This window comes from Xenopus laevis, chromosome 6L (genome assembly GCF_017654675.1).
Source record: "Xenopus laevis strain J_2021 chromosome 6L, Xenopus_laevis_v10.1, whole genome shotgun sequence".
NCBI lineage: Eukaryota > Metazoa > Chordata > Amphibia > Anura > Pipidae > Xenopus > Xenopus laevis.
In genome coordinates, this window is record NC_054381.1 from 10765762 (window position 1) to 10781116 (window position 15355).

Consider the following 15355-nt stretch of genomic DNA (forward strand, 5'->3'; position numbering starts at 1 on the left):
GACAGAACAAATGGGGGGTCTTCCTTTTGGGGCCTCCTATGCCACGTGCTTGGGTACATCTATTCATATTGGGCATCAAACTGTTCAGTGGACCCAGGATTTTATATTTGGGGTGTTTTACATTGATACCTAATGATGTGTGGGAGATATGTTGCTGTAGAGTGGAAGCTTTGAGGTCATTTTTCAAAAAATTCACCAATTTCTATAAAACATTATAACTTTAGGAAACAATTGCAACTTGGTGGTTTGGAGTACAAAGATATTTCTACCCATTTTTGATTCACCAGAATCTGTTCTTTCTAGTAATGGGTAGTTTTCTAGGGTAAACCTACTGTTAGCGGAATGTTTGGCCTTGAAATCAAAAGTATGCCGTTTGGGAAGTGTTGCTTTGGAAATTTGGTTGTGTACTGCTTGTAGATTTTGAGCTATACAAGTGAGAAATCTCCATAAAACTATATATATTTGGTATTGTCGCGTTCAGGAGACATAGACCTTTCTAAATCGGCTGTGTTCTCGTACATAAAATGAATGATGTTTCTGATATATGTGATTGTTCTTCGTGCAACATGATTTTTTTCATTTTATTTGACACTTAGAATCCAATATTTTATTAGAGAAGTAGAATTACACCAAAATTCTTGCATATTGTGAAAGTTCAGGTTGTCCTGAAAAAAACAATACATTGTTTTCCTGGGTTAACTAAAAGACCACCCCAGGAAAGGCCCTTAAAGTGAAAGAGTGCAAAATATCTAAAAACTGCTTGGCAGTAGATGTTCGCATCTAGGACAAAACGGCTGGCAGGGAAAGGGTTAAAGGGGTGGTTAACCTTATTAGTATGTTATATAATGGCCATTTCTAAGCAAATTTTCAAATGGTTTTAGTTATTAGTAGTAATAGTTTTATTATTATTTGCCTTTTACTTCTGACTCTTTCCAGCTTCTAAATGGGGGTCGCTTACTCCCTTCTAAAAAGAACAAATGCTCTGTAAGACTACTTATGTATTGTTATTGTTACTTTTTATTCCTTATCTTTCTATTCAGTCCCTCTCCTATTCATATTCCAGTTTCCTTTTCAAATCAATGCCTGGTTGCTAGGGGCCCTAGCAATTAGATTGCTTAACATGCAAACTGAAGAGCTGCTGCATAAAAGGCTAAATAACTCAATAACCACAAATAATAAAAAAGGAAAACCAAATACAAATTGTCTCAGTATATAACTCTCTACATCATTCTAAGGGGCATATTTATCAAGGGTCGAAAAACTTCGAAATTCAAAAAGACCAACCGAAATTAAGTTGAAGTTTTTTTTTGGGCGAATAGGTCTGTTTTCGATCAAATAGGTCCGTATTCGGCCAAATTCGAATAATACGAATCGAAGTAATAGCACATAAGATCGAATCCACGTTTTTTCCCCAAAATAAACTTTGATTTTTCAAAGTCCACCAACAAGGATGGGCGAATTCAACCCGTTTAGTTTCGCCAAAAATTCGCTGCCAGCGAAATCTCATAGATGCCCATTAAAGTCTATGGGAGTCAAAAAATTTTTGTCGTGCGTCGAAATTGTTTTGAACCGCGTCTTTTTTTTTTTTCTTCTTTCTTTCTTTTTGAGATGCAAGCCGCCATACAAGTCTATGGGCGTCCTTTTTTTTTTGGCGAAAAAAAATTCGCCCATCCCTATCCACCAATTGACTTCAAATGGGTTCAAGGAGGTCCCCATAGGCTAAAACGGCAATTTGGCAGGTTTTAGATGGCGAATGGTCGAAGTCAAATTTTTAAAGAGACGGTACATGATAAATTAAGAATTTTTTTCAAATTCGAATCGAATTTGGACAATTCCCTAGTCGAAGAACACAAAAAATAGCTTGAAATCCGATTTTTTTTTATTTTTTTATTTATTTTTTTTTTAATTTGAAAATTCACCTTGACCGTTGATAAATCTACCCCTAAAAGTTAACTCAAAGTGAACAACCCGTTTAATAAATAACCCCCTGTATGCCATTCGAGTTTCATGGATGACTGGGCGATACAGGGTTAATGTGCAAGGCTTCCAGCAATGAGGGATTTTGTTGCAGAAATGCTAACGCTGATAACCAGTCGTCCTTGTACAAAACACAAACCCAAAGCGATATAAATGTATCGTGAACAAGTGTAACTAAACAGTCGTTTCCTTATTGTACAATTAGTAAATGAATGGCCTCGCAGTGACTTCAGTAGAGCCCAGCTCAAGCCAAGGAGGAGGTCTCAATGACAATGATGGCTTCTTACATTTATTCTTACATTTGTAGCAGTTATTTTTTTCCCTTTCTGGATACAACAGAGGTTTTGTTTGTTAGTCTGGCTCTCCGGGTGGAAAAGGAATGCAGGGAATGTAGTCCGTGCCTAGAATTTCCTGTTCCTGCCATTCCAAAGCAAGGTTCATGGCACCCGCCCAAATGGGGCAAATCAATGCTCTGTCCTAAATTCCCAGGAGCCCTTCTAATGGCTGAACCAGATGGTGACAGGGAGGGGGACGTAGATATTGATATTGCAATAGGGCCAGGCTGTAGGTAGGCAGAGAATGCAGGGAGCTGTTTATAATCACGTTTAATGGAACCTACATTGTCAATTGTATTATTGCCTCTTCTACTTGATTGGAATCATTCCCCAATGCCTACTGGTATATTATATAGGCTGATTATAGTAGTGACAGGGTGCCCTAGAGACACAGGAAGGCTGTCATTGATACTGAGATTAGTTCAGCAATCTTTTATGGAAACCATGCGAGCCTGAACTGTTAGCTCCTGTGGTCACTGTGGGAGAAGGCACAGACTCCGCTTTAAGCATTGTGGGCTGGAGGGGACGTGGGGGTAGTTCGGTTTCTAAATGTGACAGTTAGAGTACAGGTAAGGGATCCATTATCCAGAAAGCTCCGAATTACAGAATGGCTGTCTCCCATAGACCCCATTTTATGTAAATAATCCAAATGTTTAAAAATTATTTCCTTTTTCTGTGTAGTAATAAAACAGTAGCTTGTACTTGATCCCAACTAAGATATAATTAATTCTTATTAGAAGCAAAACCAACCTATTGGGTTTATTTAAGGTTTACATGATTTTCTAGTAGACTTAAGGTATGAAGATCCAAATTACAAAAAGATCACTTATCTGGAAAACCCCAGATCCCTAGCAATCCGGATAACAGGTCCCATACCTGTACCAGATCCAAACTGGGTTATAATTAATCCTTATTGGAGGCAAAACCAGCCTGTTCGGTTAATGTTTACATGATTTTCTAGTAGACTTAGCTATGAAGATCCAAATTACAGAAAGTCCCATTATCCAGAAACCCCCAGGTCCCAAGCATTCTGGATAACAGGTCTCATACCTGTAATAATAAAATGGTAGCTTGTACTTCAGAAGATGATATAATTAATCCTTATTTACTGTATTCTTATCCGTATATATGGGTTTATTTAATGTTTACATGAGTTTCTAGTAGACTTAATGTATGAAAAGATCGCTTATTTGGAAAACCCCAGGTCCCGAGCTTTCCGGATAACAGGTCCCATACCTGTACCAGATCCAATCTAGGTTATAATTCATCTTTACTGGAAACAAAACCAGCCTATTGGGGTTATTTAATGTTTACATGGTTTTCTAGTAGACTTAAGGTATGAAGATCCAAATTACAGAAAGATACATTATCTGAAAATCCCCAGGTCCCGAGCATTCTGGATAACCGGTCCCATACCTGTAATAATAAAACAGTAGCTTGTACTTGATCCCAACTAATATATAACTAATCCTTATTATAAGCAATACCAGCCTATTGGGTTTATTTAATGTTTTCATGATTTTCTAGTAGACTTAAGGTATGAAGATCCAAAATACGAAAAGATCACTTATCTGAAAAACCCCAGGTCCCGAGCATTCCGGATAACAAGTCGCATACCTGTACCAGTTCCAAACTAGGTCATGATTAATCTTTACTGGAAACAAAACCAGCCTATTGGGTTTATTTAATGTTTACACGATTTTCTAGTAGACTTAATCCAAATTACAGAAAGATCTGTTATCCAGAAAACCCCAGGTCTCGAGCATTCCAGAGAACAGATTCCATACCTGTACAACAAACAAGGTCCAAATAATGTAGATGGTTTGAACTGCCACGTGACAAAGGTGTATAGTTTGCAGTTGGTCTAGTAACTCCTAGCAACCAATCAGCAGGTAGCATTTATTGCTCGGCTGTTTACAAAGATTGGTTTTACTGTGGGTTACCAGACCTGCGCAAACTTTGTACCTCTTGAAAAATACTCTTGAAGAATCCCATCTTGTATGACATCCCCACTGGTCAGGTTTCTGAGCACTCTGTGTTGAGAGGGGAAACAGGAAGTCAACTGAGACGTCTGTGTAAAGAGAGCAGGCAGGAAGTTGCCGATTGCAGCCGCTGGGGGCTCCAGAGAGCTGCACATTCACCTGCAGACAACCCACCCGAGTGGAGAGAAGCAGTCCTGTGGTTTTTAAGATGGGATGACTGTATGTATCCCTTTAAGGAGCCAATAAATTTCTTTGGTAGTGTGATCCCTCAAAATTAGTGTTGTAGCACATGGGGGTTTTTATGGGATTTTAGCAAACATAGCCCAGACTTGTGAGCCTTAAAGGAACAGTAACACCAAAAACTGAAAGTGTTTTAAAGTAATGCAAATATCATGTAGTGTTGCCCTGCACTGGTAAAACTGATGTGTTTGCTTCAGAAACACTACTATAGTTCATATAAACAAGCTGCTGTGTAGCAATGGCTGAAATTGAAAAACTGCTAAATGGCACAGGATAGATAATGGATAACAGATAACACCATTAGACAGACAGAGCTTTTCTGCTGTCTGCTGTGTAACTTGAGCCTTTTCTCCTTTGAATGGCTGCCCCCATGGCTACACAGCAGCTTATTTATATAAAGAATAGTAATGTTTCTGAAGCAAACACAGCAGTTTTACTAGTGCAGGGAAACACTGCATTATATTTTTATTACTTTAAAACAATTAAATTTTTTGATGTTACTGGGGAAGTTATATCAACCCACAGGCTTCCCAGTTATATTCTACTTAATCGTGTAATTCCCTTTCCGTTGCTGCTTTATCTCTTTGTTTGCATCCAGCTGGAAATAAAAATAAATAAAACCTCAATGCCAAAGACCTCTATTGGAACGTGCTAATTATGAGTAATTATGGTTTTATATTTAAGTTCTGTGTTCCTTACAAGCGAAACCTACAGGATCATTTTTTACGTAGGACAACAGCGCCACTTAGTGTCAAATCAGCAGCAGCGCAGAGAGAGAACTTGTTTATAATTTGTCTATACTTCTCTAGGCAGGTTTGCTCTTGCCAGGGTTATATTGGATTTTCCTGGTGCTTAAGGGGAAGAAAAGGGCAAGTAAAACATTAAATAAGATTTATACGGCCAATAAATGGATAAAGAAATTTGTGCCACTTTACATAGCCCCTCATTATATTCTTTATACAGTGCAGACTTAATCAAAAACTTAATACTTCATAAAAAGGAAAGAAATTAGAAACCTTTCTTAAATCTTTCTTAAGCAGAAGAACATCAGAGCAGCCTCTTTCTTTCTCCTGACAACTTCCTTGACTACTTGGTGGTCAGACTGGTCAGAAACTGACAAGCAGGTGGCGCTGTTGTAACAAAATTCATTCAGATTAACAGCACATGTATCCCTTAATATCTTGGAATAAAAAAAAAATAATTAATGAATGTAAATGATAAAGTGCTTAGAATAGCACCCACATCAATTTTACATTCACTTATTATAAAGTTTACTTATCCTTTATATCCAATTCAACTCAATCTAAACAGGGGGTGATTTCTGCGAGCAGAAAAAACACCACCAACTGTTGCGTGCAACTGCCCATAGTAAGTAGCCCTGGTTTGCTTACTCATTAGCCATTTGGGTTAGATTGCTGATTCTGTCCCATAAACCGGAGCAAATGTTTCAATGAAGGCTTATGTATGTTTAGTCCTAAATTTTACATTTGTTATTACTCCTATTAACCTAAAATTCTTTTCTGTTTTTCTTTCAGTCTCCCAATGCAATATTAGCCTAAAAAAGCAACGGAACAGAAGCATCTTCAGCTCCTTATTCTGCTGTTTCCGCAGTTACAGCGTAGAGCCACCAACCTCAAATAATAACAGTAGCCCTCTTCCTCCACTGGTGGAAGAAAATGGGGGCATTCAGAAGGTATGTGATATATATTTTTTTCCTGTTCTCTTTAATATAGATACATCTGCTTAATTTTTCTGCTGATTTTTCACTCTGAACCCAATTTGGAGAGCTAGGCCCTTTTTATGTTAAAGGTGAAGGAAAAATGTAATCCAAGGGTGGTGGCAAATGTTAGGGCACCCCCTCAAGGATTATAATGATTATCCTGATACTGCAAATGGTGTACCTGTTAGCAGAAAACTGCACCTGCATAGGGCACTTGAAAGCGAGCGATCCTTTTCCTCCCTTCTACTTTCTTCAAAATCCAGCGGCTGACCCATGCACAGTACAGCAAAAATGTCGGCTTCTTTGTTACAGTTGTGGGTCACCTTTAAGTTAACTTTTAGAATGTTATACAATATATAATAAAATATATAATGGCCGATTCTAAGCAACTTTTCAATTGATCTTCATTATTTATTTTTTTATAGTTTTATAATTATTTGCCTTTTTCTTCTGACTCTTTGCAGCGTTCAAATGGGCGTTGCTGACCCCTTCTAAAAAACAAATGCTCTGTAAGGCTACACATGTATTGTTATTAGGGATGCACCAAATCTATTTTCCTTCACGAAAGATTAGACCGAATCCGAATCTTAATTTGCATATGCAAATTAGGGGTGGGAAGGGGAAAAACTTTTTTTACCTTGTTTTGTAAAAAAGTCCCAGTCCCAACGATTTCCCTCCCCATTCCTAATTTGCATATGCAAATTTGCATATGCAAATTAGGATTCGGTTAGGCCTAGAAGAAGGATTCAGTCGAATCCGAACGAATCCTGCTGAAAAAGGCTGAATCCTGGCCGAATCCTGGATTTGGTGCATCCCTAATTGTTGTTGCTATTTTTTATTACTCATCTTTTTATTCAGGCTTCTCCTTGTTCTGTTATCAATACATGGTTGCTAGGGTAATTTGGACTCTCGCAACCCTTTTTAAGTGGACCTTTTGGACACACCCTTTTTAAGTGGACCTGTCATCCAGACATAAAAAGCTGTATAATAAGTCTTTTTCATATTAAAGATGAAATCCAAATTCTTTTTTTTTTTATTGACCGCATTCATAGCTGTTGTAAACTCATTTAAAAATCTCAGCTGTCAATCAAATATTGCCTGTCCCTCCTCTATGCCTTTCTCTTTCCATTCAGCACTTCCTAGATGTCACTGCTCTCCCCACATTCCCCCATTTCTCTTAACTATTTAATTGTGTAACCAGGGCATGACAATGGACATCAGGTCCCCCATTCTGGTGCACAAACAAGATTCTGAGATGATACAAAGCTTGTCTCAATAACAGTGTCCACAAAATGGCTCCTGTCTGCTTGCTATAATGATGAATGGCCAAACTAAAGGAAACAAGATTAGAATAATTTATACAGTGTAATTAAAGTTTATTTTGCTTGACTAACTTGAAAAAATAGGATTTGGAATATTTGTTTCTGGTGACAGGTCCCCTTTAAGAGCCTCTGTGGAGTGTTGATAAGCTAAATTTAATAGTGGTCTTTTCTGTTATAGCCAACTGGGGGTGGTATAATGCTACCCTACATAGCAATTTCTGACCCCCAATCCATCTATGTGGTTTTCTGTTATCAGGCGGCATACATGAGCCCAGCTAATATTGGTCAATTTGGACGCCCGTTCAAATGGCCAAATCGCCTTGATTCTCTTAAATGACAAGGAAAGTTAAACGAAGGAAGTAGCTAGAAATGTTGTACATGATGTTTTGGGCTTCATACAAGCCCAAGGCAACCACAGCCCTTTAGCAGTAAAGATCTGTGTCTCCAAAGATGCCCCAGTAGCTCCCCATCTTCTTTTCTGCTGATTCACTGCACATGCTCTGTGCTGCTGTCACTTACTGAGCTTAGGGACCCACTCACAATATACAGTACACATAGAATAGAAATGTCACAATATAAGGCTGACACTTTCCAAGATGGTGACCCCCTGTGACAAGTTTGAAGTCCTGAATCATTGCTGCTATTGACAAGCTGAAACTTTAGGCTGGTGCAATAAGTGCAGTATATAGAATATGGCATTTTTACCCATATTCATTTTTAGGGTTTCCTTCTCCTTTAAGTTTTGTGCCAATATCAACAAAAAGTAAATCAAGGAAGGGGAATCAACACATGAAATACTTATTTTATACATACAGACAACATACCTATTGAATCTCAGGATGGTCTTTGCAAAACGCACTCCTCAGGTGTCAGATTTTCAGAATAAACAATATTGCACAACCATATCTGGGCATGTGCAGCCAGCATAACAAGAAAAACATATTTAGAGCACCAAATTAATTTTATTATAGCTAAAGGGGAACTCCGGGTTTCAAAGCAAAATTTAATAAAGAGGCCACATAACACAGAACCCCCTAATATACCCATAACAGTTAGTTGATTATACAAAAAGTATGAATAAATGCCAATTTCTATGCTGAAATCCAGCTGTTTAACAGTTCTTCTCTTTCTGCATCATTTGAAATCCTGGCAGGGAAGGAGGGACTGATGGCTGCTGATACAAAGTAACAGTAGTCATCCAGCTCAGCCAAGTAGTCAGACAGATCAGCAGGAGAGCAGGGGGCTAGGCTTAGGGAATTGTCAGAAACCATTAAATATCAAGAAAAGTCAGCATGCTTTTTAATCGATGTATATTGCAAAATTGCTTGAAATTATGTTTACTTTTCAAAAAGCTCAAGTTGTGCTTTGTATGACTGAGCTTGATTTATTGCGGTTTGTTTACTCTAGTTATACCCAGCATTTTCATTTCCTTTTTTCCTCATTTGTTTGTTAAACCATCTCCTTTTTCTTCCCACTAGGGTGATCAGACTCAAGCCCTTACCACTCCCAGTGTATGTATTTTTATTTCCCATACATCCTTCACTTTGCTTTATTTCCTCTTCTGTATTAGAATTTTATTTTCATATTTTTTTGTTTCAATCTAAATGGTTCAGAAAATGGTCCAGTCTGTGGATAACAAGTCGCCACCAGCTGTAAGTGGCATGTAGAGTGTTGTGACTGGGCTTGGGTGGGATGTGTGCTATCATGATGCAACGGTGTGTGCGCTGCTTCCCTCACACATTAAAGTGGCACTAAAAAGGGCAAATATGTCATGAAACCGGTATATTAATGTAGAATAATGAGAATTATTTTCTGATGGATTGCTGTGGGTACCCCCTCTAAAGTTAAAGGGACAGTTCTGTGTAAAAAATAAAAACTGGGTAAATAGGCTGTGCAAAATAAACAATGTTTCTAATATAGTTATTATAAAATAGTTTCTAATATAGTTATCATAAATATGTATTTTTCTACATTCAGTATAAAAATAAAAACTGGGTAAATAGATAGGCTGTGCAAAATAAAAAAATATATCTAATATAGTTAGTTAGGCAAAAATGTAATGTATAAAGGCTGGAGTGATTGGATGTATAACATAATAGCCAGAACACTACTTCCTGCTTTTCAGCTCTCTAACTCTGAGTTAGTCAGCGACTATAAGGGGGGCCACATGGGACATACCTGTTCAGTGAGTTTGTAATTGATCCTCAGCATTCAGCTCAGATTCAAAAGCAAACGGTTATAACCCATGTGGCCCCCCTCAAGTCACTGATTGGTTACTACCTGGTAACCAATCAGTGGAAAGCAAGAGAGCTGAAAAGCAGGAAGTAGAGTTCTGGCTATTATGTTACACATCCAGTCACTCCAGCCTTTATACATTACATTTTTGGCTAACTAACTATATTAGATACATTTTTTTATTTTGCACAGCCTATCTATTTACCCAGTTTTTATTTTTATACTGAATGTAGAAAAATGTTTTCTTTTTCCCCTTGAAAAAGAATGCATCTGTTGTTCATATATAAATATGTAGAGTGAATGTTCTGCATGCATGCTATAACATCATACAAAATAAATGCAACGTCAGCAGTGCTTCTTTAAAAAAAATAAATAAATTGTACCATCCCTTTAATGGCTATATATCACTTGCCCAACTGTCCGTTTTTTTGCCTTTAATACATTTCAGAGAATTTGATTTATAAGTCTGAGAGTGTGGTCTCTTACAACAATGGTTTATAGATAGATGTGTATAGGATCCGTTATCTCGAAACCCGTTATCCAGAGAGATCCGTATAACACAAAGGTGGTCCCTCATAGACTCCATTATAATTCCAGTTTTTAAAAATGTAATGCAAAACCGTCTAAAGGTGGCCATAGACACACAGATCCTATCGTACGAATCGAGGATTGGTACGATTTTCAGATCGTGTGTGGCGGGTGCCGACATCTTTCGTCTGGCGGAGATCGGTCGTTTGGTCGATCGTCAGGTTTGATTTTGACCCGACCGATCCCACCGGAGCCCATGGCACATCGTAATCGGATTGTTCCGCCATACGGCCGAACAATCAGATTATCCCCGATATAGCCATGCTTGTTAATGGCATATCGGGGGAAAGATCCGCTCGTTTGGCGATGTTGACAAACGAGCGGATCTTTGCGTCTATGGCCGCCTTTAGAGTCTGGCCACACGGGCAGATTCGGGGAGATTAGTTGCCAGACGACAAATCTCCTCTTCATAGCGGCGACTAATCTCCCCCATCTGCCTTCCGCCGTCTAAAATGTAAATCTCCTGTGGGCAGGCACAAGGAACGATCCGTTTTCCGAAGTCGTCCGTAATTGCCTCACGAGGAAACTTCGGCCGACTTGGAAAACTAAGCGTTCTGTGTGCCTGCCCCCAGGCAATTTACATTTAGCCGGCGGAAGGCAGATCGGGGAGATTAGTCGCCACGAAAAAGAGATTTGTCGTCTGGCGACTTATCTCCCTGAATCTGTCTGTGTGGCCAGACCCTTATTGGGTTTCATTAATGTTTAAATTATTATTTAGTAGACTTAAGGTATAGAGATCCAAATTACAGAAAGATCACTTATCTGGAAAGCCCCAGGTCCCGAACGTTCTGGATAATAGATCACACACGTACACACACACAACTTTCCCTTGTTTATTATACTGATATAGTTACAGAGCAATGTCTTGGCATTATCCTGCTGTCCGTGTCTATTGGAGTAATGGCACATGGGGGTATTTTGGGTGATTAAGCATCCGTGCACTTCTTCAGGCAATTGACAATCATTTGCCAGGCATTGCAATGTTATTCTACAGAGGGCTGTTATAAGCGCTTTAATGCCATGTTATTGTTCTGCTTATTACCCTTATGCCGGAGTCCTGCTGCCACAGCCAATTGTTCAAAGAGAAACTGATGGTAAATCCCCTGCCCTATGCTTATTTATATACTCCGTTTAGACTAATGGGGGCTCCCCTTGAACTGTAAAGTGAGTATGATGGATTGTAAACTGCAGGAATGCTAATGATTTATGAATAGCTTGTGTCCTACAGTTCCTGAACTTCAGACTAGTGCATAAAAACTTGGAATTATTCATGGGATTACCCGAAGGGGTAAAAATGCTGCTGAAATGCATCTGCTAAATAACTTGACTTTTAGCTACTAACCCATAGTATGCTGCCAAAGAACAGTTTTTTACATTCATTTTTGTATAGGGAAAACTCTAAACGTCCTTTTTTTTTTTTTGCGTTCTTCAATAGCCACCTGCTAAATACCTCCTTCCTGAACTGAAAGTGTCAGATTATGGGAAGATGTGCGTGGTCATTGACCTGGATGAAACCTTAGTGCACAGTTCATTTAAGGTACTCTTTACATTGCTTTTCTTCTTCACCTAATCTTTATTTTCCTTGAAATTACTGCTGAAGTGTGAAAATGATCCTGCAAGGAATTGATTGGGGCCATATGGAGGCAGCCATCTCCATGCATTGAGTAGGAGCCAGCACTTCAGGATGCTTTGATACAGCTATTGTTTCTCCCCTTCCCGTTATATACCACCACCACATAGGTCATTCTCCCTAACCTACTGTTCGATATGAGAATAGCACCCAAGCAGGAAGCTATTCTCATGGGTACCACTTTTACTAAAGCAAAAATATCCATCAGCAGAGGCATCGGGTAGCTGCTTTCTGGTTAGCTGACCATTGTTCTGTTGATAGTCTGCTGTTGGGCTGCTGGGTAGGAGGAAAGGGGGTGATATCCTTCCAACTTGCAGTGTAGCAGTAAAGAGTGACTGAACTTTCTCCGAGCACAGTCACGTGACCTGAGGACTCCTGGGAAACTGACAATATGTCTAGCCCCATGTCAAATTTAACCATATGGGCCTGATACTGACTAGGGCCACACTTGTCAGGTTTCTGTCTTTATTGTCCTTACTACCACTGCATTAGCTAACTCTACTGTTTCATATCCATAAAATTGTTCTGACAATGTGATATTGTTATTATATGATGTATATTAACATATTCTTCCTCATCTGTAGCCTATAAACAATGCAGACTTCATTGTTCCAGTTGAAATAGACGGAACAATACATCAGGTATGTCCCCAAACGCACTATTTATGCATGTCATTTTGTCAGCATTCATCGTTTTGGTTTTCTTTTTTTTTCCCGCCAAGGAACCGAGGACAAAGCATCAAATGAAGCAAGAAGCTGATCCATGGAAATCCAGAAATGGCAGTGGCCCGATTCAAGTAATCCAGGATAGGCTGTTCACATTCTGCGTGGCCTATTCTTGATTACTTGCATTGGGAGGCAGCTATTCATGCCGCAGCAACTCAGCCGTGTGGATATCTCTTATACCTGATACAGTGTTGTGTACTTTTTGTAATAAATGACTTGCCTGCTTCAGAGTGAGGAGGATTTACCCCAAAGTTGCCCAATAGCTGCTGCCTCCAGTTCAATATCATGCCTCTCTTTGAGAAGGAGCCAGCACTTCAGGATGGAACTGCTTTGAGACGGCTATTGTTTCTCCCCTTCCCATTATATTATACCACCACATTGGTTGTGCTCCTTAGTGGTAGACATGAGAATAATGAAGGAAAAAAGCAGGGGTTTTCCTGCTGCGGTGGTGGTCTCATGTCTACCACCGGGTGGGGAACTTTTAGCAATGCAAATAAATCCTTCAGCAGAGATGCCTTGTTAGCTGCTCATTGTTCTGTTGATAGGCTGCTGGGGGGGGGGGGGTGATATCACTCCAACTTGAAGTGCAGCATTAGGGCAGAGACTAGGGTTGCCACCTTTTCTGGAAAAAATACCGGCCTTACTATATATGTTACTTTTTTCCCTATTAATAACATTGGGATCAACCATCATGCATTCGGGGAGATTGGTCGCCCGGTGACAAATCGCCTCTTCTTCGGGCGACTAATCTCCCCGAACTGCCTTCTCGTCGGCTAAAATCTAAATCACCGCAGGGATGGCACTCTGAGCGCTTTGTTTTCTGAAGTTATCTGAAGTTTCCACGTGAGGCAACTTTGGGCGATTTCAGAAAACGAAGAGCTCAGAGTGCCATCCCGCCAGCGATTTGCATTCTAGCTGGCGAGAAGGCAGTTCGGGGAGATTAGTCGCCCGAAGATGAGGTGATTTGTCGCCAGGCGACTAATCTCCACGTGTGTCTTTGCCCTTAAAGAGTGACTGCACTGAAACTGTTCCCCCAGGTACCAGATACATGTCTCAAATACAACCTAGCGGTGGGTACTTTCCTTCGTCTTTTGGGAGTGCCCAATCATCAGGCAATTTTGGTCAGAGGTTTTATGGTACATTAATGAAAGGCTGGACCTCCCCAACATCCAATGTCCGAAAGTATGTTTACTAGGTGTTCTGGAAGACTTGGGTCTCTCGTCACACCAGCGGTTATGTTACCTTCAGCTATTGTTCTACGTAAAGAAAGCCATGCTGTTGACATTGAAATCCCCATCTGCTCCAACATTCACCCTCTGAAAAAAACTAATTAATGATGTGTTACCCAAACAAAAATTGGTCTAGAGGATGAGATAAGTTAATGCAATCTGGGACACTTGGCTGAATGTCTCGCAAATGCCTTACTTCTTTCCTAATCAGTTTTTTATTTTGTTGTTTCATGCATAAATAAAAACTTTAAAAAAAAAAGTGACTGCACAAGTCACATGACCTGAGGCCTCTTGGGAAACTGTCAATATGTCTAGCCCCATGCCAAGTTTCAAAATTAAATATAAAAAAGTTAGCTTTTTAAAAAAAAAAAAAACAGATTTCAGTGCAGAAGTCTGCTGGAGCAGCACAATTAAAGCACCAGTAACATCAATTTTTTTTAAAAAATTTGTTAGTGTAGAAGGGAAAAAAACCCACAAAGACATATTAAACTATTAAATCGCTAAGTCTTTATTAAGAAATAACTTACCGAAACTCCGCTTGCCCTCCTCTTCAGAAAGGTGATCCATCATGCGGCGCTCGATTTCTCCTCCCTGCCTTCCTTATAAGAGATAGCCAGGGAGGAGAAATCGAGCGCCGCCCTTTCTGAAGAGGAGCGCAAGCAGAGTTTGTCCGTCTATATAAACTGTTAAACAGTATAATATGTTATTTGCCATGCCTTTATTTCTCACCAGTAATAAAACCTTAAAAACACACCTCTTTATATCATTTGCTGTTCTTTGTTTTCCTGACAGTGTCATGTCTTTATTGCTCTGTAGGTCTACGTGTTAAAAAGACCTCATGTGGATGAATTTCTTCAAAAAATGGGCGAGCTGTTTGAATGCGTTCTCTTCACGGCCAGTCTTGCAAAGGTAAGTGACCCACATTCCTACCTTGCACCACAAATGAAGGCTCCATTGATCCCATTTTCTTTATGTACCCTCATTTCTGAGGGCAAGTGTCTTACTTTTTTTCCCTTTTTTTTTTCCTTGCTTCTTTGTATACCAGTGTGTCTTTGTGCTTTGTGGGTAAGTGTTCCCATGGTAACAACAACATACAGGCTTTGCTCAGGATTCCATGCATTGCTCAGGAAGCCTGTATGCAAATATGGCACGTTACCATGGTGTTAATAGTGGGTTTATTTTTGTAGGGGTAGACAAAGATTGACTTTCTTTAAATGAGGGGCCAGTTTATCATACTGGTACCTCCAATTATGTGATCATTTCCATCAGTTGAAAGAATCAAGCGGCCGTTTGGGATTAGTAAGTAGCCTTGTAAGTAACAGATAGACCTAGAATAGTGTCCATTAATGTAGAACTGACATTGTGTTGATAA

The 15355-nt window shown here is 39.4% G+C and overlaps 1 protein-coding gene across 3 annotated transcripts in view; it reads left to right on the plus strand.

Annotated features, from left to right (window-relative positions):
- The window catches only part of ctdspl.L (CTD small phosphatase like L homeolog), a 59455-nt gene that overhangs the window by 36709 nt on the left and 7391 nt on the right, over positions 1–15355 (plus strand). The window contains exons 3-8 of one of the 3 annotated variants that reach the window (XM_041565761.1): positions 6070–6227; positions 9055–9087; positions 9190–9228; positions 11835–11936; positions 12614–12670; positions 14800–14892. In XM_041565761.1, the coding sequence (XP_041421695.1) occupies positions 6070–6227; positions 9055–9087; positions 9190–9228; positions 11835–11936; positions 12614–12670; positions 14800–14892 (482 nt within the window). The remainder of the gene's footprint in view (positions 1–6069; positions 6228–9054; positions 9088–9189; positions 9229–11834; positions 11937–12613; positions 12671–14799; positions 14893–15355) is intronic. The other 2 variants (XM_018267079.2, XM_041565762.1) reach the window with 2 other exon arrangements.